The sequence below is a fragment of the Podarcis vaucheri genome (genome assembly GCF_965113315.1).
Source record: "Podarcis vaucheri genome assembly, chromosome: 15".
In the NCBI taxonomy this organism is placed as follows: Eukaryota; Metazoa; Chordata; class Lepidosauria; order Squamata; family Lacertidae; genus Podarcis; species Podarcis vaucheri.
In genome coordinates this window covers 32708008-32732800 of record NC_138753.1, presented here as the reverse complement: position 1 = coordinate 32732800, position 24793 = coordinate 32708008, and the positions used below count along the sequence as shown (strand labels likewise).

At 45.3% G+C, this 24793-nt stretch overlaps 2 protein-coding genes and 1 long non-coding RNA gene across 4 annotated transcripts in view; 1 reads left to right on the top strand and 2 right to left on the bottom strand.

The window, feature by feature from the left end:
* LOC309519672 overlaps positions 1-24793 on the top strand; it is a 363193-nt gene that overhangs the window by 15963 nt on the left and 322437 nt on the right. The window lies entirely within an intron of this gene.
* Positions 8282-13487, bottom strand: PATE3 (prostate and testis expressed 3; the record flags this gene model as incomplete). Of its 2 annotated transcripts, none has more annotated exons than XM_082200197.1 (4): positions 13373-13487; positions 11651-11715; positions 9174-9290; positions 8282-8421 (listed from the first exon to the last, which is right to left on the bottom strand). In XM_082200197.1, exons 2-4 carry the CDS (start codon positions 11712-11714, stop codon positions 8282-8284), a joined length of 321 nt encoding a protein of 106 aa, XP_082056323.1. In that variant the 5' UTR covers position 11715; positions 13373-13487. The 2 variants fall into 2 exon arrangements, with proteins under 2 accessions (XP_082056323.1, XP_082056324.1); XM_082200198.1 differs by lacking the exon at positions 13373-13487 and adding an exon at positions 13271-13319.
* On the bottom strand, positions 17462-24032 carry LOC309519753 (uncharacterized protein). The gene is made up of 3 exons (XM_082200870.1): positions 23891-24032; positions 21068-21181; positions 17462-18429 (listed from the first exon to the last, which is right to left on the bottom strand). The coding sequence occupies exons 1-3, from the start codon at positions 23952-23954 to the stop codon at positions 18296-18298; spliced, it is 312 nt and encodes a 103-aa protein (XP_082056996.1). The 5' UTR covers positions 23955-24032; the 3' UTR covers positions 17462-18295.

Genomic DNA, 24793 nt, shown 5'->3' with positions numbered 1-24793 from the left:
TTTCTGCTCAGTGTTTCCTGTGCTCTAATACAGAAGAGCTTTTGGAGCTATTAATTCAGTCAAATAAATGCATTTCAAAGAGGATGGGGGGGGGGCAAAACCCTCCCTGCAAGTTGTCATTTCTGCTGAACTCCCTCCCACCCCAAGTACTTTTCTACATATAGATGACAACATACATCCCTACCTTGTGAATCGAATGCCTTGTGAGTTGAACGTTTTGGCGCCCGAATGCCGCAAACCCGGAAGTGAATGTTCTGGTTTGCAAACGTTCTTTGGAACCTGAATGTCTGACAGGGCTTCCATGGCTTCCAGTTGGCTGCAGGAGCTTCCTGCAGCCAATTGGAATCCGCACCTTAGTTTCCAAACATTTTGGAAGTTGAATGGACTTCCAGAATGGATTCCCTTTGACTTGAGAGCCAGTGTGGTATAGTGGTTAAGAGAGGTAGACTTGTAATCTGGTGAGCCGGGTTTGCATCCCCTCTCCTCCACTTGCAGCTGCTGGGTGACCTTGGGCTAGTCACACTTCTCTCAGCCCCACTCACCTCACAGAGTGTTTGTTGTGAGGGAGGAAGGGAAAGGAGAATGTTAGCTGCTTTGAGACTCCTTCGGGTAGTGATAAAGCGGGATATCAAATCCAAACTCCTTTTCTTCTTCTTCTTCTTCTTCTGAGGTATGACTGTACTGTATAGCCACTGGAACCATCTCAAGAGCTGGACCTTGAAGTCTCAGCATCTCAGCATCCTAGAATAAGTTGAAAGGTTGATGGGGCCAGAAGGACAGGACAGTTTTATAGTAGCAGCTAGTTATCTGTCTTGAAAGCACTCTTCCTGGGATAGGGTGGGGAGCAAGGAGCCAAAGTAAAGGAAGAGCAATTGATTTCTAAACAGGCCAAACACTCTTGCTCACACACAGAAGGAACCATATGGGGAGATTATCCAGATAAAGTATCGTTGGGAGGAAAACTGGAAAGCTTCCTTCATAGACTCTCACCTGACTCCAAAGACCTCTCTGGTTCTGTTAGCACAGCACATGCGAGAAGGGAAAAAAATAGCATTATGTCTGGCGGTGGCAGCTGCAGATTGGGAAAGAAGAGGCCCATGCTGAAATCTGTCCTCCAGTTTCTCGAAAGAGCAACAAGTTGGGAGAAGGGGAAAACCTGAGTGACAAGAGCACATTGCTTCTGATGTCTTGACACTGAGGTTGTGGCTGCTCTAAGCTACGCTAGCCTATTCATTGCAATATTCGCTGTGACAGCAAATGAACTCATTCCACATGAAAAGATCCTCTGATTTGGAATTCTGACAATTCTGGACGCAACCAACCTCAGAAATAACCATGCTGTTTCCTGGAAACCAAAAGAGAAAGAACGTAAAGGACCTTGTGTGATATAAGGGCATTCTTGATTAGCAGCTGATCTTTCTTCATAGCCTGAGATCTCATTTAGCAAAACTTTGTATTTTACACATATGCTCATAGCAGGTACCTCAACAGAATGAGCTCTAGTTCTGTGCTGGAATTTTCATTGACACAAGCTCGCAGATGATTAAAATTGAGCAGGAATTTGAACAAAAATGGAAGAGGGAAAATATCTGAATAAGTTTTCAAGAAAGTTGGGATATATCTTTCCCAAGAGCCTTTGTGGTCTATATCAGTTTACAGAATGAAGGGGAAGGGACACAACATACTTAGATGTAATGATTCTCAATTTAGAGGATTCCCAAACTTCCATCCTTTCTCTCTGAGCATCCAGTTACACTTTTGAGTGAACAAACCCCTTTTCAGAAGATGCCCACACACAACGCAAACAGGTTCAATTAACGTGCATGAGGGGGGAGAGCAATATGATACTTTCTAAGCATGCCTTCTCTGTTCTGTTCTGACCTGACTGCCTGTCAAGGCTCTCTGGTGGCCACAGTTCAGCATGGATCTGAAAAGGGGCCTAGTCTAAAGAGGTTCCCTCTTGAATAGAAGAGCTCAGTGCATAAACATTTGAGGCTCCCATTAGACCTACTGTGTGGCCACTGACAATCTGTGAAGAGAAGCCTTTCTCAACCGTGGGACCCTAGATGCTGTTGGACTACAACTCCCATCATTCCTAGCTAGCAAGACCAGTGGTCAGGGATGATGGGCATTGTAGTCCAACAACATCTGGGGAACCCAAGGTTGAGAAAGGCTGGTGTAGACAATATTGAGCCAGATAGACCAATGGTCTGACTTCAGCATGAAGAAGCTTCCTATGTTCCAGCTGACTTATGTTTGCTTAAGTGATATGGGGCAGGAGTGTGAGGTTATTGCTTTGCCTTCTAGCATCTATGGCCTGAGGTGAGCACTTCACTCTGCCTAATGGTAGGGTTGGCCCTGATCATTATCCAAGAAGAATCCTGAGGAAAAGAGAAATCTGCTAGCTCCAGTTTTCAGTTTACCTTGGGTAGGGATGGTGAGAAAATCGTATCAGTTTCCACTTCCTGAAACAATATGTGACCTGAAACCTAGCTATCCTTCAAATTTTGCACTTTTATGAATGTTGTGTTGCAGTTCTCGGGGGTGGGGGGGGACGTGTACAAAAAAGTATATCTTGCAGAGAAGCATGCCTGAAACAGGCATATATTGTTGACAGCAATGTGCAAAAAATGCATTGTTTTAGGAGTAATTGCTGGCATATTGAAATGCAACACACTTTTGTGAGGCCTTTTTAAAATCAACAACACGGTAAACTAATGTGGAAATAGGGTATACTTGAGCTTTGATGCTGGGGAGGAAATGTATCTCTACTCTTGAGGGAGGGAATTGATTGTTAAACCACTTAGGTTTCATAATGTCAATACAGCCAAAAAAGGAGGCAAAAGCTGCGATCCTACACCCGCTTACATAGGAGTAAGTCCTATTGAACTCAGTGAGAATTACTTCTGTTCATGCATGTATAGGATTGCACAGAAAGGTGCTACAGACTGGAATCCCCCTTCTTGGTATTCAAATCAGTCAAATGTTGGTTTCGCTCTGACTTCTCTAGAGGTGGAGATAACTTCTGGGACATAACCAGCTTTTGTGAATCCTTCAGAACCACAAGGGAGGCTTGCTGAGAGCAAAGGTATTTTCACTGAGACCCATTTGGAAGCCCCCTCATGGGAAGGCAGTAGTGGGGAACCTCAGACCTAGGGGCTCCCCTAAGCCACACCCCCTCTCCCTAGACCACGCCCCTTGCTGGTCCTGCTCCACCACCACCCCATAAGTACTTTTGGCTGGCCAGAATATGTCCTTTGATTGTCACAGTGCTTCTTCTTTGCCCCGAGAGAGATGCGTGTAGATGCCTTCAGCTTTTGTGTGGCACAAAATGTATGAATCACATTTGTTGTTCTGCCCACTTTTGCCTCTGGCCCTACTAGCGGCTGGATCCCTCAGGCTGAACATTGTGCCGTTTCCCTGCTGAGTCAACCCAGCTGTGCTTTTCCTTGCTGTCTTACCAATGTAAACGTTGTTTGTGAAACATGCCGCTCCCTGCCCAGCCCAGCACATTTCTTCTCCCTCGGGACAAGGCAGCGTTGGGATCGGCTTGTCACAAGAGTAGCACCACATGGCATTTGCTGCAAATAGTAATTATTATTATTGTTGTTGTTGTTGTTTATTATTTATACCCCGCCCATCTTCTGGGTTTCCCCAGCCACTCTGGGCGGCTTCCAGCAAAATATTAAAATACAATAATCCATGTATATTAAAAGCTTCCCTAAACTGGATTGCCTTCAGATGTCTTCTAAAAGTCAGATAGTTGTTTATTTCTTTGACATCTGGTGGGAGGGCATTCCACAGGGTGGGCGCCACTACCGAGAAGGCCCTCTGCCCAGTTCCCTGTAACTTCGCTTCTCGCAGTGAGGGAACTGCCAGAAGGCCCTCGGAGCTGGACTTCAGTGTCCGGGCTGAACAATGGGGGTGGAGACACTCCTTCAGGCAAAAGAGTGAGAGGAACAGAAATAGGAGAGAGAAGAGGAAAATGGAGAGATAAGAAATCAACACAGAGGGCTTATCGTACACCTTTTTTTTTTTTTTTGAAATCTGTTTGTAACAGGGAGATTATTATTTTTAAGCGCCATTTGGTAGAGTGAAGAATGAGACCCAGGTTCAAACCTGAGATAGGTGATGGGGAAGAATGCCAAGGCCCTTCAAAAAATGTACAGTGCTTCCCAACCCAACAGACTCCAATTGGGATTGTCTGGGAAGTGTAGCTCTGAGAAGAATTCGAGCCTCCTAACACTAAAGTCCCAAGATTCTTTGGGGGGAAGCCATGGCTATTTAAAGTGGGATGATACTGCTTGAGTGTGGATGGTTCCTGTAACTGACAGATTCTTCCATCCCATTACATATGCGTGTCATTGGTGGAATGCATGTGGATGTTTTCAGTGGCGGGCAGGGAGCAAAGAGACCCTATTAAAAAAAGAAAAGTCAACCTTACGCTTATATAGCAGAAGCGGGAAACACAAAATTTTGGTTAAGCCTAACACAGGATTTACAAGATGTTATGATCTTGCTCCAAGACCAGAAACACTTTCCAGTTTTCAACTTACCAGTGGAAAAGCTGAGAAGCATCCATAGCTCCCCAACCAGAAACTTGTTCATCTTCACCTGTTGGGTTGCTGACATTGCTTGCCGTTTTTTTTAATGATGAGTAAGGTCTTCCTAGTTGGGTTATGAGAACAGAAGGAAAGCCTTTGTTGGATCATATAAAAGGTCTGTCTAGTCCGGGCTCCTGCTTCACACAGTGGCCAGAATGATGCCTCCAGGAAGCCCACAAGCAAGAGAGGTGATTGCCCTCAAGGACAGGCTGCCTCCAATCTTAGAGGCTGCTTATAGCCATCACAACTAGCATCCATTTAAAGCCTTGGCCACCAGCTAGATGGAGGTTATCACTGCTTCACGTGGAAGCAAATACCACACCCTGTGAATAAGTGCTTCCACCTGGCTGCCCTGAATCTCCCTCCCTTCAGATGATGATCTCCGTCAATTGAAAAATAAGACAGAGAGTAAAACAAAATAAACACAGGATTGTGGGTCACGTTTAGCAAATCCAGATGACTAATTACCTCTTGGGACCGTCAATCCTTAACTAGCCTGGGGATGATCTCGGAGCTGGAACATGCAAGGGATAGCACAGTGCTGTTCAAAGTGTGTGCTTGATGCACTCGGGATTTTGCCTGCCTGCCTCCCTCCCTTCCTTTCAGCAGCTCTCTTAATGGGATTTCCAGGAGAGCTCTGAAGCAGTAAACCAAGAAAGAGCACAGGAATGTCCCATCACAAACTGATTTAAAATAGGATCAGAATCAGCTGTGCCAACAGGCTAGAGGTTCTCTAGCTTCTTCTCCCACTCCCAGCACATGGCGATGGGAGCATAGCAGTTGATGTTCCCCCTTAGATCATGCTGAGCCTACATAGGCAGGTAGGCATTGATAATATCAATGCTCATAGGCAGCTGAACACCATGGCTTGCAGGTTCGGTTCGCCCACCGAAGCCATAAAAACCTGTGTTTTTATATTGTAAAGTGCCTTGGGATCCTCAGACAAAGGGCAGTATAGAAATTTGATTAATTAATATACACATCTGGAAATGCTGACTAAATAATGGCATCTTCCCTGCTGGGTTGCACTATTGGTGGGGCAATTAGTACAAAGGTAGCCCTTTACTGGGTCAACAATCCCTCATACAGCTGTAGTGTTGTGTCACATTGCAGGGCCTAGGTGTGGTATAGTGGTTAAGAGCGGTGGACTCGTAATCTGGTGAACCGGGTTCACTTCCCTGCTCCTCCACATGCAGTTGCTGGGTGACCTTGGGCTAATCACACTTCTCTGAAGTCTCTCAGCCTCACTCACCTCACAGGGTGTTTGTTGTGGGGGAGGAAGGGAAAGGAGATTGTTAGCTGCTTTGAGACTCCTTCGGGTAGTGATAAAGAGGGATATCAAATCCAAACTCTTCTCTTCTTCTTTTTTAAGGGCAGTGATGCAACCCTCTCCCAAATTGTTTCAAGGGAAAGGGGTTTTACCATTGTTGCAGCTGATGGGCTACTTCTTGTTGTTGTCTCTTTTGAAGGCCCCACTATATCATTCGGTTTTTTCTTTTCTGATATGTTTAATGGAATTGTATTACTGCAGTGGGATCGCAACTTACACTGGTTTGACTCATGCAATCACATGGATTGCCAATAAATAAATAGAAAAGAGGCGGGAGACGCTTGCTTATTTATTTATTTTTATTGGATTTATATGTTAGGATATAGTTCCGTTCCACCTTAAAAGGGTACAGGTGTGTCACATGCCTGTTTACATTTCCTGCACAATCTGCTGGGAACTTCCGTTTTGTATATTGCTTTTGCTTTGCTGTTTAGCTGGACACGAAGGGAAGCAGACATGTTGTTGTTTTTTCTTTGTTCCTGAACTATGCTGAATAAATGCTGTAAATATGCTTACACATGACTCTGTCTGCCACTTCCGTTGCGATAAGATTTATTCACTCTGCTGATAGAGCATGCACAGCTTCTAAATGTATCTGAGGCTCGTGTCGCTAATTGATGCTGTTCCATTGGATCGCTGTTCCAAAGGATGCTGTTCCAAGGTGATCGCCCGGCTGCCGGCTGGTGGCTGGAGCCAGCTGGTGGCCTTCCTGATGCCCCCATCTCCCCTGCAGTATCCCATACCCAGAGACCTCAGGGCAGTTCACAGAACAAAATCAAATTATAAGACCACAATATACATAGTCAAATTAAAAACAACAACCCAATAACACACACACACACCCAAAAAAGAACCACATTCTAAAAGGGTGTTGGATGTCAATCAAATCAACAAAAGGCCTGGTTAAAAAGCAACGTTTTTGCCTGGTGCCTAAAGGTGTATAATGAAGGAGCCAAGTGAACTTCCCTGGGGAGAGCATTCCACAGACGGGGAGCCACCAACGAAAAGGCCCATTCTCTTACCAGGCTCTGGAGGCTACCACAAGATCTCTGGAGGCTCTCATGAGATCTTGGACCGCAGGAGAGGATCCGGGGGTTGTTCTGACCTAGCACAATTTCGCCTTTACACTCAACCCTGTATATACTTTAAAAACACTATAATCCACTTTGGGCATGATTTGATGGGAAAGGGCCCAAGGGGCCTGTAACACAGACTATTTTAGAGCTTATTTTTGCAATCCCTTCTGAGAGCCTTTTTGCCTAAACGGCAGGGTAAAAATGCTGTAAGTAAGCACATAAAATAGAATGGATAGCTCAGCTGGTTAGAGTGCGGTGCTGATAACACCAAGGTTGCAGGTTCAATGCCTGTTTGGGATGGCTGCATATTCCTGCATAGCAAGGGGCTGAACTACTAGATGATCCTCAGGGTCCCTTCCAAATCTACAATTCTATGAAATAAATGAGAATCCACTCAACACACTCATTTGCTTTCTTCCCCTCTTGGACAACATATACAGTGGTGCCTTGCAAGACGAAATTAATCCGTTCCGCGAGTCTCTTCGTCTAGTGGTTTTTTCGTCTTGCGAAACAACCCTATTAGCGGATTAGCGGATTAGCGCTATTAGCGGTTTAGCGGTTTAGCAGCTATTAAAGGCTTAGCGGCTTAGCGGCTAAAAGGCTATTAGCGGCTTAGCGGCTTAGAAAAAGGGGGGAGTGAAAAAAATCGCAAGACTTGCAAGACGTTTTCGTCTTGCGAAGCAAGCCCATAGGGAAATTCGTCTTGCAAAGCGCATCAAAAAACGGAAAACCCTTTCGTCTAGCGGGTTTTTCATCTTGCAAGGCATTTGTCTTGCGGGGCACCACTGTACTTTATTTTGCAAGTGTTCTCTCTTTATACAGAAAAAATGTTCACAGTGTTGTACATTTAAGTATGGCCAGATGAAAGCACAGTCAGAGATATTATTGCTGTCTGTTCAACAAAGGACTTCAGCTCCTAGTCATGCCAGGTCATCCACTGTAAATCAAAGTGAACCAAAATGTAGGGTTTGGACACAATTTAAGAGAACTGGAGGGGAGGGGAACACTATGGAGTTAACACCGAAACCTGCAAATAATAATTGCATAAATAGCTCTTGTAAAATCATTATTAAAAGGTTTGATCAGGGAACGAAACAGCAGGAATAACCTTTTTATCCAAATCCCATAAAATTGTTTCCACATTGTTTTTAATAAAAGTTACCGTTTGAATATTTAAAACAAAAAAAAAACCAAACAAAGGACTGAAGGATGCAGACATTAAGTTGCCGGAAAATGGAGGAACAGAGAAACTCCAGAACATCAGGCTAAGCTTAGTAAAACTGCCAGATATTATTTTTATTACAGTAATCTGTTTGGCAGCAATAAGTGTACTTTATGAAGTCAATGCTCAAGTTGGTGACTGTTACACAAACTGAAGTGCAGCCGCGGTGCACTCGCCTGATATTTCCCCCTGCAAATGAAAAGTGGGGAAAAGAAGATTACAGAGGATCTGCATAGAGAATCCCTGAGTTTTGGTACATGCTCATCATTTCTATGCATGACTCATGTTTTATAAGCTTCCTCCATACTGTGTTGAAATATGAGGATAGGTGGGGTTTGTCTGTGCTTGATTTTGCTTGTGCATGCATGTTCATGAAGCAGATGGGGAGTTTTAAAAATAATTTTAAAATTCTATTAGTCCTGTCTTCCAATGCTAGGACAGGGATTTATGCAATATATATATATATATATATATATATATAGAGAGAGAGAGAGAGAGAGTGTTCTGGGCAACAGGGGTGCCAAGTTGAATAACATAGGGGGCAAGTAAGCTCCGTCCCACATAATTGATCACAAGATGTGGCACACTCACACCATTTGATTTGCAATGCCCATCAACTTGGGGGGGGGCAACTCCCTCACATATTTTATGGAGGGCGACTAAGGGGACCTCAGCCCATAGGAGTAGGCTCCTATACTGGACAATGTAGTTTGTTAAGGGTTTGCAGGAGTTGTAACTCTCTCAGGGTGACTACAATGCCCAGAATTATCTGACGGGGGAAATGTGTTTAGTATAGTGTGCTTGCAGTAAATTAATTCACATTAAATTGAATTTTGGAATGGATACATTTCAAACTACTAGTTCTCACAAGCCTGCTTCTTTCAATACTTCACACAACTCTAAGAGTAAATTGCCCAAACAATTATTTCCCACATAATCACCTTTGGAAATTCTTTGAATGAAGCAGAATCTACTGGGAGAGACATCACAGATTTTCTGTTTTGAACATGTGTTATCTTTTCTAACACTGGTACATTTATGGCATTTAAGTCCTCCAACTGTATGAGCAAACAGAAAGGGGGAGAATGTGAGGTCAAAAATATAGATATAAACATACCAAATACAATCCATCTTGAGAAAATGGTCAGAAAGGCCAATGGCTAGGGATGAGTTCAAAAGGATCTCATAGAATTCTTGCCACAGCAAGCAGTGGTGAGTTAAGGCTGGGGGCAGGCAACTTTTCCCTCAGGGGAATATGCTGGCAGCAGATGGCTCAAAAGCCCAATGGAGGTGGTCACACTAGACCCCCCCCCAAGTGTCCCTATTTTCCAGGGACAGTCACAGATTTACAGAAGCCATCCCGGTTTCTGATTTGATCCCGGAATGTCCTGCTTTTCCTTACGACATCCCTATTTTCATCAGTGAAATGTTGGAGGGTATGGATTTATCCAACCCCCTGAGCCATCTGAAGACAGCCCTGTATAGTTTTTAAATGGTTAATGTTTTATTATGCCCTTACATATGTTGGAAGTCAGTCTGATGAGCTGGGTATAAATTGGAAAAATATTATTGTGGAATAGAAACATCCCTATTTTCAGCAGAGAAATGCTTGAGGGTATGTCACTGAGGCTGAGAGACTTCAGAGAAGTGTGACTAGCCCAAGGTCACCCAGCAGCTGCATGTGGAGGAGTGGGGAAGCAAACCCAGTTCACCAGATTACGAGTCCACCACTCTGAACCACTACACCACACTGGTTCACATGTGACTCTGGGCAACTGGAAACAACAGAGAATGCCTTTTTTCACTGCCAATACTATAAGGTTCATCTTGCCTACACTACATAAATTCCCAAGTCTCACAGAACAACTTTATACCTCCCTGCATGCTTGAAGATGAAAACCCAGATGTTACATACTCAGTTGCTAGATTCTGCACTGCCATGATGGATATTTGTCGAAGGATGGTTTGTGCCACAAGCTAGGCTCAAAATGCAAGACCTTTGCTCCTTCACCATCCCTCCCTAATAGTCGCTTTTAACAGTTTGTCCCTTCTATCTTTTTAATCACCTTTTAATTACTAGGGTTTTTTTTTTTTTTAATCCCTTATGTGTTTTAAGTCTTAAGTGTTCAGTTTATCCATATATTTTATCTTACGCTGGTCTGTGACCGAAATAAAGTCTGATACCGGTACTGAGAAAGGCTGAGCGCCACATGTGACCTGCAAGGCATGGATTGCACACCTGTGAGTTAAGGGAATGGTTCTGCCCTATAGAAAAACGTTGGGACACTTGTCAAAAACTCCTTGTTTTGCAGAGAGGCAGTGTGATGTATTAGTTACAGTGTTAGATCAGTGATGGTGTTTGCTGTTTTTCAGCTCAAGCCAAATAAAAGAGAATAATATTACCACAACAGATCCTAGCTGAAGTAAAGGTCACAGGAAGTTACAGAGGCTAAAGTTTAGCTCAGAAGTATCTCAAGGAATTCTTAATCACAGTAGGCAGCAATTATTTAAGGCAGCGGTTCTCAACCTGTGGGTCCCCAGATGTTGTTGGACTACAACTCCCATCATCCCTGAGCTCTGGCCTTGCTACCTAGGGGTGATGGGAGTTGTAGTTCAACAACATCTGGGGACCCACAGGTTGAGAAAGGCTGATTTACGGGGTTGTATATGTATGTGTGCACATGTGGGTTTAGGTGCAGATACATAAATACATTCTCTTTCACACACACAGGTATAGATCCCTCCAAAAATGTTTCCCAGAGCAGCTTACAAACTATGTCAACACATATACAGCAGCGGAGCAAGCTGATTGGGCGCCTGGGGCGGCACGCAGGACCATTCACCTCTGAAGAGTCTGCCTGCCTCCTCCCACTCAGCCACCCTACAACTGAGGGGGAGGCAACGGGCAAACTGTTTGGGGCAGTGCAGAGCCTGTGGGAGCTCAAGCCACCATGTCACTCCCAGGAGAGACACGTGGCTCAGGCGCGCTGCAAGCCCCACGGTGAGTGCCGCCCACCATTTTGTCACTGCCCTCAGTGGGGACACCCAGGGTGGACCACACCCACTGCATCCCTCTTGCTACGCCCCTGCACATATATAATACTAAAAAACAACAACATTAAAACTCTTTTGAACATTTTAAATTTCCATTCCTTAAACCAGTATGAAAAGCCAGCTTAAGTCATATGAAACTATATGAAGACGTAGTGGGTAGTGTCCAACCAAGTTGCCCCTGGAGCAGGCCCAGGGAAAACAATACACTGAAGTTAGGCATCATGACTAACTTCTCTGTTGGTTTCAATGTGTCCACCTTATAACCTAGTTGGGTGCTATGTAACAGCTTACAGAAAGAGACATTGAAATCCTCTCAACGGGCTGTACTGGGGGAAGAGGAGATACCTCTGCCTTTAGGACTCACCTGCTGCTAAAGAGAGTATTATCAAGAAGCCAAGAGCCACAATCTTATTTATCGGAGCCTTCATTCTAAAAGGATCAGATAGAAAAATAAACCCATGAATCCGATCTAGCAAGCATGCAAGGTATTTAGTACCTTTGATATGACTTGTACAGGCTAACAGAAATGTTTTGGGGTTTTTTACCCTTTCAATTGTTTAGAAATCTTTAAGAAAAAATAAATGAGAACATACAATTCAAGAACACATTTTCACGTCAGTTTGTGGATTGGGGGGGGGGAGAGAGTCATGAAAAAGAACCAACATTTTAGTGCAAATTTCTCCTATTATGCAGATTTAATGCAATTTTCCCCATTTTTTGGCAAAGTGATTTCCCCTTACAAATACACCTTGCATGTTATTTTCACTAATATGTGCATTTATATGCACACCTGACCCCAGTTTCTGATTTTTGTACACATTACTTGGCATTGCAAAATTCAGAAACTTGTGCAAATTTTGAAGGATTGCTTTCTTTGGTTTGCACATAGCTTTAGAAGGGACAAATTTGTTGAGCTTGCCTTTTAATGGAAATGTCTCTGCCATCTCTAGTAAACAACAGCTCTGGATCTTCCATCTGCATATGCTGGGGCCCCAAAGTGACTGCAGAGATATCATCTCCTCCTTTGGAATTCCATGGAATTCCAGTCAATACTGATCCAGAGCAGAACTCCATGGCAGGTTGTGATATCCATCTCCACAGGAGCGGGGCTCATCCTATCGCACAGGATGTCTTGCATACCCTGCTTCCTCATTAACCCCTGCTTATATCCAAAATGGGATGTGGGTGGCAGTGGCGTAGCGTGGGGGGTGCCAGGGGTGCCAGCCGCACCGGGCGCAACATCGGGGGGGGGCACGCTCGCTGCCTCCGGAGTCGCCGAAGAGCCTCGGGCGCAGGCTGTAGCGGAGCCGCATGTCTCGCGGAACCAACGAGCTGTGCACGCGTCGGGGCTGAAGGCGCCCGGCAGGCAGCGGCTCTCAGCGCTCGCCGCGGAGGACGCGCCAGGCAGCCCCTCCTCACAGCCCCGCCTCTGCCGGTGCTGCTGCAGCTGCTGGGCCGTTGCATTTTCCTCGCCTCTCTGCCCCCCTCCTCCTCCGGGCACGCGGCGTCGTTTGGGCGGCAGCGCCAGCGGCAACTCGCAGGTTAGGGGTTAGGGGGGCGCAAATTACTTGCCTTGCCCCGGGTTAGGGGGCGCAAATTACTTGCGTTGCCCCGGGTGCTGACAACTCACGCTACGCCGCTGGCGGGTGGCGCTGTGGGTTAAACCACAGAGCCTAGGACTTGCCAATCAGAAGGTCGCCGGTTTGAATCCCCACGACGGGGTGGGCTCCCGTTGCTCGGTCCCTGCTCCTGCCAACCTAGCAGTTCAAAAGCACATCATCGTGCAAGTAGATAAATAGGTACCGCTCCGGCGGGAAGGTAAACAGCGTTTCCGTGCGCTGCTTTGGTTCGGCAGAAGCGGCTTAGTCATGCTGGCCACATGACCCGGAAGCTGAACGCCAGCTCCCTCGGCCAATGAAGTGAGATGAGTGTCGCAACCCCAGAGTCGGTCACAACTGGACCTAATGGTCAGGGGTCCCTTTACCTTTATATCCAAAGTAATCAGACATCGGGCAACATCACTTCTGTTAAAACTTGTAGCCAGAACTCAAAGAGCAGAATGGATAAGGATGCAACCATATCTCACCTGGTGGCAGTAAAAGCCACTTGTTAAGCGCCTCCCAATCCTTGCCAGAAAATAGCAGGCAACGTTCTCCTCGAAGTTTCACCAAAATCCAGACAGGCGTCTTAGGTGCTGCTGCGAAGGAAGGAAGTGCATCGAAATGTTCCACAGATGACGGGCATTTGGTCTTTGATCAAAGTGAATTTCTCACTGGGAAAAGGTCAGTGCATGGGCAGCCCAAGCTGGTGGCATTTTCATGAGGCCACAAAGCGCACCATGACCCTGTTGGGTGGAGGACCTCTAGTAAAGATCAAATAATGATGTCGTGGGCTGGTTGGGCCATTGGTACATTGGCTAATATTTACGGCAAAAGGCTATTTTAAAAGCCCAGCATTCCGGGCTGTGTAGGCACTATCCAGGGGTCAGCAAACTTTTTCAGCAGGGGCCAGTCCACTGTCCCTCAGACCTTGTTGGGGGGCCGGACTATATTTTGGAAAAAAATATGAACAAATTCCTATGCCCACAAATAACCCAGAGATGCATTTTGAATAAAAGCACACATTCTACTCATGTAAAAACACCAGGCAGGCCCCACAAATAACCCAGAGATGCATTTTGAATAAAAGGACCCATTCTACTCATGTAAAAAATTCCCAGACCGTTCGCGGGCCAGATTTAGAAGGTGATTGGGCCGCATCCGGCCCCCGGGCCTTAGTTTACCTACCCATGCACGATCCATTTAATGGTGCTGAAAACCGTGACTCTGAGAGGGGTAAACTTCTTGGAGGGGGGCGCTTTAAAGGTATGGTGCATATGCAGCCCTAGACTATGTGTACGTCAAGGGGATTCAGGAGGGACTTGGTCTATTTTAACTCTTTCTCTGACAACTGAGGTATGGTTAGTCATGAGCACGTTGAACCTTTTCATCAGCTCAGGAAATTTCAGCAACGGAGAAACCATGCCAGGGAAAGTGGTCCACTTTCATGTTGGCTGACTACTGTTGGGCACTCACCAGGGAAGCCTGGATAGCTTGTTTGGTTAAGAGCATAGTGAGGATGACGCCAAGGCTACAGGTTCGAAGCCCGTGTGGGACAGCTGCATATTCCTGCATTGACCGGATTGGACTAGATGACCCTTGGGGTCCCTTCCAACTCTAAGATTCTAGGATCCCTGAAGAGGTGCACCCAGTGGCAAAGTGGTCAAGATCCTGAGCAGCTATACAAGCGATGCAGCATTGGACATAGAAGCTGGATTTGACCAGCACATGTTGCAGTACATGTTCCTCAATTAATAAACTGGGAGGGGCTGTGAATGTGCACAGAAACTAGTCTACTGCTCAGAAGAGTTGCTCTCTTCCCATTTGACTCTGGCCCTGTCCCTGCCCACCTCTAGCATGCGGGCCTTGAAAGATTGCCCAGAAGGGAACTGATTTATAACGAATTGAAAAAGATATTTAAATACACATTCCCGAAAAAGCTGGAAGCTTTTTTGCTAGGCTTGATGGGAGAGGAAAAAGAAAAAGCAGACCAAAGGTTATTTATGTATGCTATGACTGTTGCTAGAATTTTGTTAGCCCAAAAATGGAAAGTATCAGAATTGCCAACAATAGAGGAGTGGCGAACAAAGATGGTTGATTGTGTGGAACTAGCCAAACTGACCTGTAGGATCCGAAATCAGGAGGAAACAAAATTCCAAAGAGATTGGAGTAAATTTATAGATTATATAAGTAATAACTGCAGAAATTTGAAGACTTTGGCAGGAGTGAAATAAATATTACAACGTAGATAGGATTGGATACAATAAGAAACTGTGGAAAAGCAACTGAAGTAAGAAAGCCTGTTGAAGGGAGGGAAGAAAGTCAACGCTCAGCAGAGTGTGAGGAAAGAATGTGGGTAAATGACTGTTAAATTTCACTGTATTTTGTTCGCTTGTATTAAAGGAAAAACCAATAAAAAGCATATATATATGTATATATATATATATGAAAGATCGCCCAGAAGGGATGTAGCCCTCAGGCTGGAAAACATTCCCTACACCTGCGTTATAGCCTTCTCCAACAAGTTGCCTGGTCCTCCCCCCAAACTGGGGAAATTAGCCTTGATCTAATTTGTTGGTACATAATTGAATATCCCACACCATGCCTTGCACTGTGGGCCACAATTCACCCTCTGGAGTTAGGGACCATTCTTTGAGGAAGGGTCCTTTCTTGATGGCAGAGCATTCGCTTTGCATGCAGACGGTCCCAGGTTCAAAACCAGTATCTCCCGGTTGAGCTAGGAATCCCCCCCCCCCCGTCTGAAACCTTGGCATGCTGCCGCCAGTCAGTGTGTGCAGTAAAGCGCTAGATGGACCAATGGGCTGACTTGCTAAGAGGCAGCTTCCTATGCTGTATCCTGGCTTAGCCCCTCTGCTAACTCAAGGGAGACTATTTTCTTCCAATTTGCCCTCCCTCCAACATCCTCCCTCATCACCTCTCCCACTGTTCCAAAGACAGGATTCAGCACCCAGTCATCCTCCAGCGACACCCTGTTCCTGCTGCTCTGTGGGAAGCAGCCCAGATCCCCGAAGCCCCTTTCCCTTATCCATGGCACAATCAGGCTAGGCATGACTAGCAAACGCTGAGGAGAGGAGGGTTAGTGGCGCAGCATGGGGAATCTGAGGGGGGCCGTGGCCCCAGGACGCATTTTTGGGAGGCAGAACAACCAGGCGCCGCCCACATGACAGGCCCCCTCATTGGAGCCTGGCTCTGGCACATGAGAAGAGTTTGGATTTGATATCCCGCTTTATCACTACCCGAAGGAGTCTCAAAGCGGCTAACATTCTCCTTTCCCTTCCTCCCCTACAACAAACACTCTGTGAAGTGAGTGGGGCTGAGAGACTTCAAAGAAGTGTGACTAGCCCAAGGTCACCCAGCAGCTGCATGTGGAGGAGCGGGGATGCGAACCCGGTTCACCAGATTACGAGTCTACCGTTCTTAACCACTACACCACACTGGCTCTCCGAGGCAGCTTCCTCATGCCCTGCCACATTAGTTCCGCTTCCGGGTCAAGCCTGACCCAGAGACGCAAGTGTCAGAAAGGTGGTGTTGTCCATCTCTGATTCTTGCAGTTCCATGCCCCCTCCTGGTCATGCCTGACCAAGGGGTGGGAGCGGCGGGCTACAGTGGGTGAGTGTGCCTCCTGGTAGCATGCCCCACCCCCAGCGTGCCCCCACCCCCGGTGAGCCCACACCACTGAGTTGGGGGCATGGCAGCAAGATGGTGATGGCCTAGCTTGTTGCTGCTGCTTGGATCATAGCTGTCAACCTTCCCATTTTTTGCGGGAAATTTCCTTATTCCAGCGCCATTTCCCGCTGCTACCCCGGATTGCTAGATATCCCGTAGACTGTCCCCAGGACAGGTGAGGCTGCTGATCCCTTATTTTCAAATCTGAAAGTTGACAGCTATGGCTTGGATGGGGTCAGGGGGTCGGGGTGGGAGAGGAGGACAAAGAGCCTGCTATTTTGCAAGCCTCCTTGGTGTGTTTTATGAAAGTAGGAGTTATAAATATTCAAATCAATCAATAATAGAATCTAGCCGCTTGGTGTTCACAGCGCAGGAGAAAAGCACTGCAATGCACGTTTTTGCCTTCTATGGCAAAATTTGTAGATCCGGCCCTGCCCTGCCTCTGGAGCAGATTTTTTTTCAGGTAGGGTGATAGGGGCTACAGGTGAAGATATTCCCTTCTTTCCCTATTTCACTGATGCAAGCCATGCAACACCACTCTTTATTTATGAACAGTTCATATCATTTAGTAACAAGGTACACACTTGCCGCCTCTTATATTTTAAAGGTGACTTAATAATAAAAATTAGCACAAATGCCAGTGAGATTATGCATAGTATTATTCAATATTATGAATCAGTTGAAAGGGAAGACCTTAGGCCCTCTATATTTCAGTATTTTCCACTATGACATAACTTTTATTATATGTATGTATGTGTCTGTGCATGCATGTAAACACAGATTTTTAGTCAAATTTACATATATGAATGCAAAGTCTCAATCTGACAGTGTCAGGGACATGGCTGAATTGAACTGGGAAGAGTCAGACTCAGGAGACGAAGGATTGCCAGTACTAAGAAAGACAGAGTCCGACTCTGGAGATGAAAGATTGCAGACAGAGCAGGAGGGGTAGGCTCGGCCCCCCTTCACCAAGAGCTCCCTGAATCAGCTAGAGCAGCAGACACAGACAGCTCACAAGAGGGGGGAGGGGAGAGATAGGTGGCAGTGTGAGGGTTGCTATGCAACCAGCAGAGAAACAGCAAGCTGAGAGTTTTTCTTTTAAGAATTGGGAATTACACCCTCCTTCTCCCCGAACCCGGAGAGCTGAAAGGGTTAAAGTGCAACAGAAGTGCAAAGGAGGAAGGGCTGGACTTTGGTGCCCTTCTTGCTGTGACAGGGGCGGAGACTCAGAGTGACCAACTCGTTTCAAAGAGCAGCAGTCTGGGAACCGCGCTCTGGATGTAATTTAAAAATAAACGTACCATAAAACTGCCAGAGAGTCGTTAATTCTTATCAAGGCTTGCTTGCCTGTCTGAGATCATTACAGATAGTTACATTCTTTCTTGGGTAAGCATCATGCATAGGTGTGCCTGCATGTACCCAAGAAAAAGCTGTCCCCCGGAACAGCACAGCCGAGCTAAAAGAAAACCACACCCCACTTTTTATGCACCTCCCACTCTACACATCCTTGGGGATACATTGCAAGGAATAATGTAACCAGTACAGGGGATGTTGCACAATATTCATTGTTGTGTGGACACAGAGCAGGCAATATTCTCATTTCTTAAAATGAAAAATCAGCACAGCAATGCCTTGGAAATGTGCTCCAGTATATGGATGGGTCTTTTGCTGTTGAAAGCTGGTAGGAGCAGCTCCACCCCAACTCTGGATGTGCCTAGCCATTTTTAAACCCAAACATTATGAATATTACAGAAATCCTCTTCACAGCAAAAGTTATTGACTCTCGTGCTCTTTTTGATATTTACGAGCTGCCTGCAGATTTTGCTGCAACCTCGGTAAACTCTCCTAATGGCTCCTCCTGCAAATAAAATAAGAGAGATTGATCATTATAGAGGACCGGTGTGAAGGAAGTTCCTTCTGTGCTGGGTTGTTCCATTTCTCAGACCTCTGCCCATAACAAATGATGACAGGTGGAGTTCACCCATCTTTGTTTATTTCTGTACTGCAGCACATGAAGGCAAAACTGATGTGTCCCAACAAACCAATTTGTCTGGCCTTCACATTCAAAGACAGAGTTCGTGAAAGGAAGTTAAGGGCAAGTTGATATTTTAAATGATTTTGCACTGACTGGAATGGGGTGGAAGGAGCTCTCTCCAGAATTGAAGTCTAACACAGAGGTCCAGCGCCAAGGGCAGTTCCCTCGCTGCGAGAAGCCAAGTTACCAGGAACCAGGCAGAGGGCCTTCTCGGTAGTGGCACCCACCCTGTGGAACGCCCTCCCACCAGATGTCAAAGAGAAAAATAACTACCAAACTTTCAGAAGACATCTGAAGGCAGCCCTGTTTAGGGAAGCTTTTAATTATTATTGTATTTTAGTGTTTTGCTGGAAGCCGCCCAGAATGGTTGGGGAAACCCAGCCAGATGGGCAGGGTATAAATAATATATTATTATTATTATTATTATTATTATTATTATTATTATTATTATTATTAAAAGCTGCCTTGTATGGAGTCGGGCATTTAGCTCAGTGTTTGCTACATTCCCGTCGTGCATTTAAAGCACTATGATGCCATTTAAACAATCATGCCTCACCCCAAAAAATTCTGGGAATGGTGGTTTGTTAAGGGTGCAAGTAGACTTTATTCCCCACACAGAACTACAATTCCCAGAGTTCCCTGGGAAGAGGGATTGATTGTTAAACTACTCTGTTCTCAAACACTGTCTAATCTTCACATGTGTAAAATTCAGCTACTAACATTCCCTCCTGCTCTTTCAACTTTTTAAAAACGAAATACAAATGCCAAACTTCACAAAAACACATTAGAAAATACTGTGGGAAAATACACACATTAACAGGATAACATACCCTCCCCCCACCAAAAATGTTCTGGTAAGCCACCATGTCAAAAAAAGAAAAGAAAAAAGCTTATATTCATGGTGATGTATATCTGCCCAACCTATTGCAAATGTTTAGGGGGAGTTTTAAAAAGTTGCTGTTCCTGTTGCCAGCTGAAAGAGTTAGGTACTTATTTCTGGCAACCTTGAAACTATTAATTGTGAAAACATTTGGTTGTTGTCGATTTGTTTTTGTTTGTTTTGTTTGTATTGTTTTATTGCTTGCCACCTATAGGTGCTTTGTGAGGAAGGGCAGGATAAATGATGAATTGTGATGAATTATTTTGTTGCCCCCGTTTTCTGTGGATTGTGTTTATTTACACTGTTCAGAAATGTGAATAATCAAACAGCACATAAATGCCATAAATACAAAATAAAAATATAAGCAAAAAGAACAACCACCAATAACTGTTCATTGCGTGAACCTTCCAGAGAATGTTTAGTATTCCAACAACAAAACCACCATTTCCTCCCCCAATTTTTTTAGTGAATGATCAAAGCCCCACTGTCTGCTTGCAAGCATTTAACTAAGCTAAATAGCTGGATACTAACACCACATATCAAGATTTCCAGCGCTATTCACCTAGGCCTGCCATACGTCAGGAAAATGCCTGACATGTCCTGATTTTCAGGTGTAAAAATGGTTTTGGGGTGAATTTTGCCAAATCTGCAAAACATCTGGGGAAATCCAGGTGTATGGCAATGCAATAGAAAAAGCAGTGGAGGCCTAACAAAAAAAAGGCAACCCTAATTCACCTCAAGTTAAATTTATCATTTTCCAGAATTTTGTTAGCAGCATTGAGGATCCAGCAAAAGATTTGTTATGTACTGAGCTGAATCCTAGAACAATAGGATCCAGAATGCAGCAGTCTGATTGGTCCGCAGGAGCCACCCAATCCAGCTCCAGGTGGAAGTGAATCAGCGACCTGATTGGCCTGCAGGAGCAGCCAATCAGACTTCTGGAGGAAGTGAATCCACAACCTGATTGGCCTACAGGAGCAGCCCGGAATTAGCCAATAAAGCGGGACTCATTTTATATATAGCAGACATGTTGGGGAAAGTTTCATTCATTGCTACCACGAGCTGAATAAAGAGCATGAAATTCACACTCGACTCTGAGTATATTCAGTTTGCTTGTGGATTTATCTAGGCTAGATAACAGATGGAGCTGAGGTTTCACTGGGAAATTGTGCATGGGTTATTCACCTCACATTGTTCGACACTTTACTCCAACGTTCTAAAACTGGATCGCAATATCATCAGGTAAGCCTGAAGCCTGTTGCCAGTGCACCTCACTGCCACTGTCGTCATTAAGGGCAGTTTTATCAGTTTACCTGACTAATAAAGTACTATATTATGAAATGGCCATGATCTCCGCCAATATAGCTATAGCTACCGTCCCCTTACCCATGCCACGTAAGTATGCGGAAGACCCAACAAGAGACAGTAGCTCAGTTGGTTAGGGCGTGGTGCTGATAATGCCAAGGTTGCGAGTTCAATCCCCGTATGAGGCAGCTATGTATTCCTGCATTGCAGAGAGTTGGACTAAATGACCTTCGGGTCCCTTCCAGTTTTATGATTCTGTAAGATTAGAGGCATTACCTCTGAACAATCTTCGAGTGTAACAGAATCCGTCTGTTTGGCATTGTCTCTGCCGAACGGCACAAAGGTTAGCTCCATTAACCCTTCGACAGGAATGGCACATGAGTCCTGCAACTGAGCGACACCAGCAAGGACATGAGGCTAAACCAAACAAAATGCCAGCCTAGCTTGGGAAGTAGCCCAAGAGGTCTGAGGGGCCAGAGGCTGATTTGGAAGAATCTCATGGAATTCTAGCCACAGTGCGCAACTTTTGTACGCAACCATTTTATCCTCACCACCACACTGTGAGGTTGCTTGGGCTAAGAGACAGTGACTGGCCCAAGGTCACCCATGAAGTTCCATTGGTGAGTGGGGATTAGGTACTTTTCTGACACTCAAAACCAGAGGTCAGCAACCTTTTTCAGCCATGGGCCGGTCCACCGTCCCTCAGACCATGTGCTGGGCTGAACTATATTTTTTTTTTTGGGGGGGGGGAATATGAATGAATTCCTGTGCCCCACAAATAACCCAGAGGTGAATTTTAAATAAAAGGACACATTCTACTCATGTAAAAACACGCTGATTCCCAGACTGCCCGCAGGCCGGATTGAGAAGGCGATTGGGCCGGATCCGGCCCCTGAGCCTTAGGTTGCCTACCCCTGCTCTAAACTGTACTCCATCTTGGCTCTGAGACCAATGTTCCCCTGCCCCTTTTGAGATCACACACAGTGCTTTTTTCTAGGGGATACGCAGAGGTATGCACACCCCTAAATATTTTGTAAGTCTTTGTCCATTTACTGTATTTATTTTCCACAATTTGAACTATAAAATGGTGATTTTCCTGAGTCAAAATGAGAGTAAAGTTAAAGGGACCCCTGACCGTTAGGTCCAGTCGCAGATGACTCTAGGGTTGCAGGAGCTCATCTCGCTTTATTGGCCAAGGGAGCCGGCATACAGCTTCCGGGTCATGTGGCCAGCATGACTAAGCCGCTTCTGGCGATCCAGAGCAGCTAAAGGAAACACCATTTACCTTCCCGCCAGAGCGGTACCTATTTATCTACTTGCACTTTGATGTGCTTTCGAACTGCTAGGTTGGCAGGAGCAGGGACAGAGCAACGGGAGCTCACCCCGTCGCGGGGATTCAAACTGCCGACCTTCTGATTGGCAAGCCCTAGGCTCTGTGGTTTAACCCACAGCGCCACCCGCGTCCCATGAGAGTACTGTACCCCTAAACATTTTTTTAAGAGAAAAAGCACTGTGTGTATGTGTGTGTATATTGGTCTCCGCATTTTCACAAGGGTGGCTGTGAATGCTGCGAAGCAAAAGGCTGGCAGCTGCCATTTTCATTTCCACAGAATTCTCAGAGCATGTATTCAGGTTGCAAAATTGAGGTTTGGGGTGCGGGGATCCTGGGAGTGCATTTCCATTTGGGTAATCCCGGGAGAGCATTTGTACGTGGAGAGGCTTGGAGAAAATGGAGGGATGTATCTATGCACATGGTACATGACTTTGGTGCAAGCATGTGAACGGATAGTTTTTGGTGCTTCTGTGTGAGATTTTTTGTGTGTGTGATCCTGGGGGGGAAAAGAGTGCTTTAGGTTGGGTAACCCTGGGAGAACATTTGGGGCAGAAGAGATTTCCTGAGTTTTAGTGGGGTGGTTTGGCAGGAATGTTTAAGCTGTGCCACCAATTAGGGTGAACCTGAATATATGTAATTAAACTCAAGATATTACGAGACACTGATAAGTCTGCAAGGATGCGCTTCCTAATTAAATCTGGGTAAGCGTATTCATGTGTTAAGAGTTCTTGGCTTTTAACAACTTTTATTGAAAAGTTTGAATTATGATTTGGATCACAATGAGAATAAAGTTTGAACCTAAGTGCTAAAAAAAAAAGTAAAAAGTTGCACCCCTGCACATCCTGTTTGGGTAAGCAGAAGTGTAACAATACGTGTGCTGTTTTTGTTTCTGTGCAACCTGGAAGCCCCCAGCTCAGGTGTGGTGAACCTTTGGCCCCCAAAATGTTGCAGTACAACTCCCGTCCACTGGCCATGCTTGATGGAGCTGATAGTTGTAGTTTGGCAACATCCAGAAGGCCAAATGTCCCCCACAAGTGATTTTGTTGGCAACCAATTATTGGGTCCTTTGGTCTGATTGAGCAATGCTCTTCTATCTAATGTTGGGATCCCAAACCAGGAATAGGAAGAAGAAGAAGAAGAGGAGGAGGAGGAGGAGGAGGAGGAGGAGGAGGAGGAGGAGGAGGAGGAGGAGGAGTTTGGATTTGATATCCCGCTTTATCACTCCCCGAAGGAGTCTCAAAGTGGCTAACAATCTCCTTTCCCTTCCTCCCCCACAACAGACACTCTGTGAGGTGAGTGGGGCTGAGAGACTTCAGAGAAGTGCGACTAGCCCAAGGTCACCCAGCAGCTGAATGTGGAGGAGCAGAGATGTGAACCCGGTTCCCCAGATTACAAGGCTACCGCTCTTAACCACTACACCACACTGGCTCTAGAAATACTATTAATTCATACAAATTGGATTAAGTGCTGCAAGCACTCAGTTTTAGAATGTCACTTTTTGATTGGTTAACCCAGTTTTGCTTGGGAGCCTACAGAAAGTGTAATACATTGGTGCTTGAATGGCTTATAAAACCATTCCATTCCCACCGACAATACTAACCTCTTAATCCCACCAATTCCTAATTCCAGCTCTATTTACAGAGCATTCCTGGCCCCAAGATGATGCTAGCATTGTCCCAAATAATTCTTGAAGATTCTTTGAATTTAAATCCTCTGAACTGGCTGTGCCCCAATATGATACGCTTTACCCCACCTTATGGACTTACCTGCTGCGAAAGTGAGCATCATTGAAAAGCCAAACGCCAGAACCTTATTCGCTTTAGTTTTCATTCTACAAAGGGCAGAGAGACAAAAAGAACCCGCTCAAGTCTGGTCTAAACAGCATGTGAGGTTTCCCAAGTCTCCTCCGCCATATTACGTGGTGGTGTTGAAACAGTCCAGATTACCTATTTATATTCTCAGTCTTGGACGAGGTTATCAGTCAACAGGAGACAGAACAGCCAGTGATGATTATGACACAGACATGCACACCTGCAAACATCAATTCATTGGTTTGGTGCTTCAGGCAACAAACAGCCCACAAAATGTTCCAAGGACAGGTGCTTTTCCCCTTTAGTCTCCTACGGTTCTTTATCTGTCATACGGGATGGCACAAACTAGCAGTTTTATTTTTTAAAAATCCAGAACTGTACATGCTAAAATGACGTAGCTTCCCCAATTCAGAGCAGCTTTTCTGTCACATGTCAGAAACACAGGGAAGAACACCCCCCCTTCCTATCCAGAGTAAAGAGGGAAGAAATGTGCCAGTTTTGGCCTTTCTTCTCCCAGGGAAATTTTAAAAAATCCCTTGTTGGGCAACCCATGAAGAAACATGTTGGGAGCCACTGAATGCAGACCACAGATAATAAATATACCAGTAAAATGTATCATCTGAGTGCAGTACAAGTATACATGTGTGGGGTTGCTGCTAATATGGACTGAAAACATGTGCTTGTCACAGCAAAAAAAAAAAACCCACAAAACTTCACTGTGCTACATAGAAGCTACATAAATACATGGAGTGGAACCTCAGGTTTTGAACATCTCCACTGACAAACATTTCAGAACCCAAACGCCAAAAACACACAGTAAATGCTTCCATTTTCAAACGCGCCTCAGAAATCGAACTT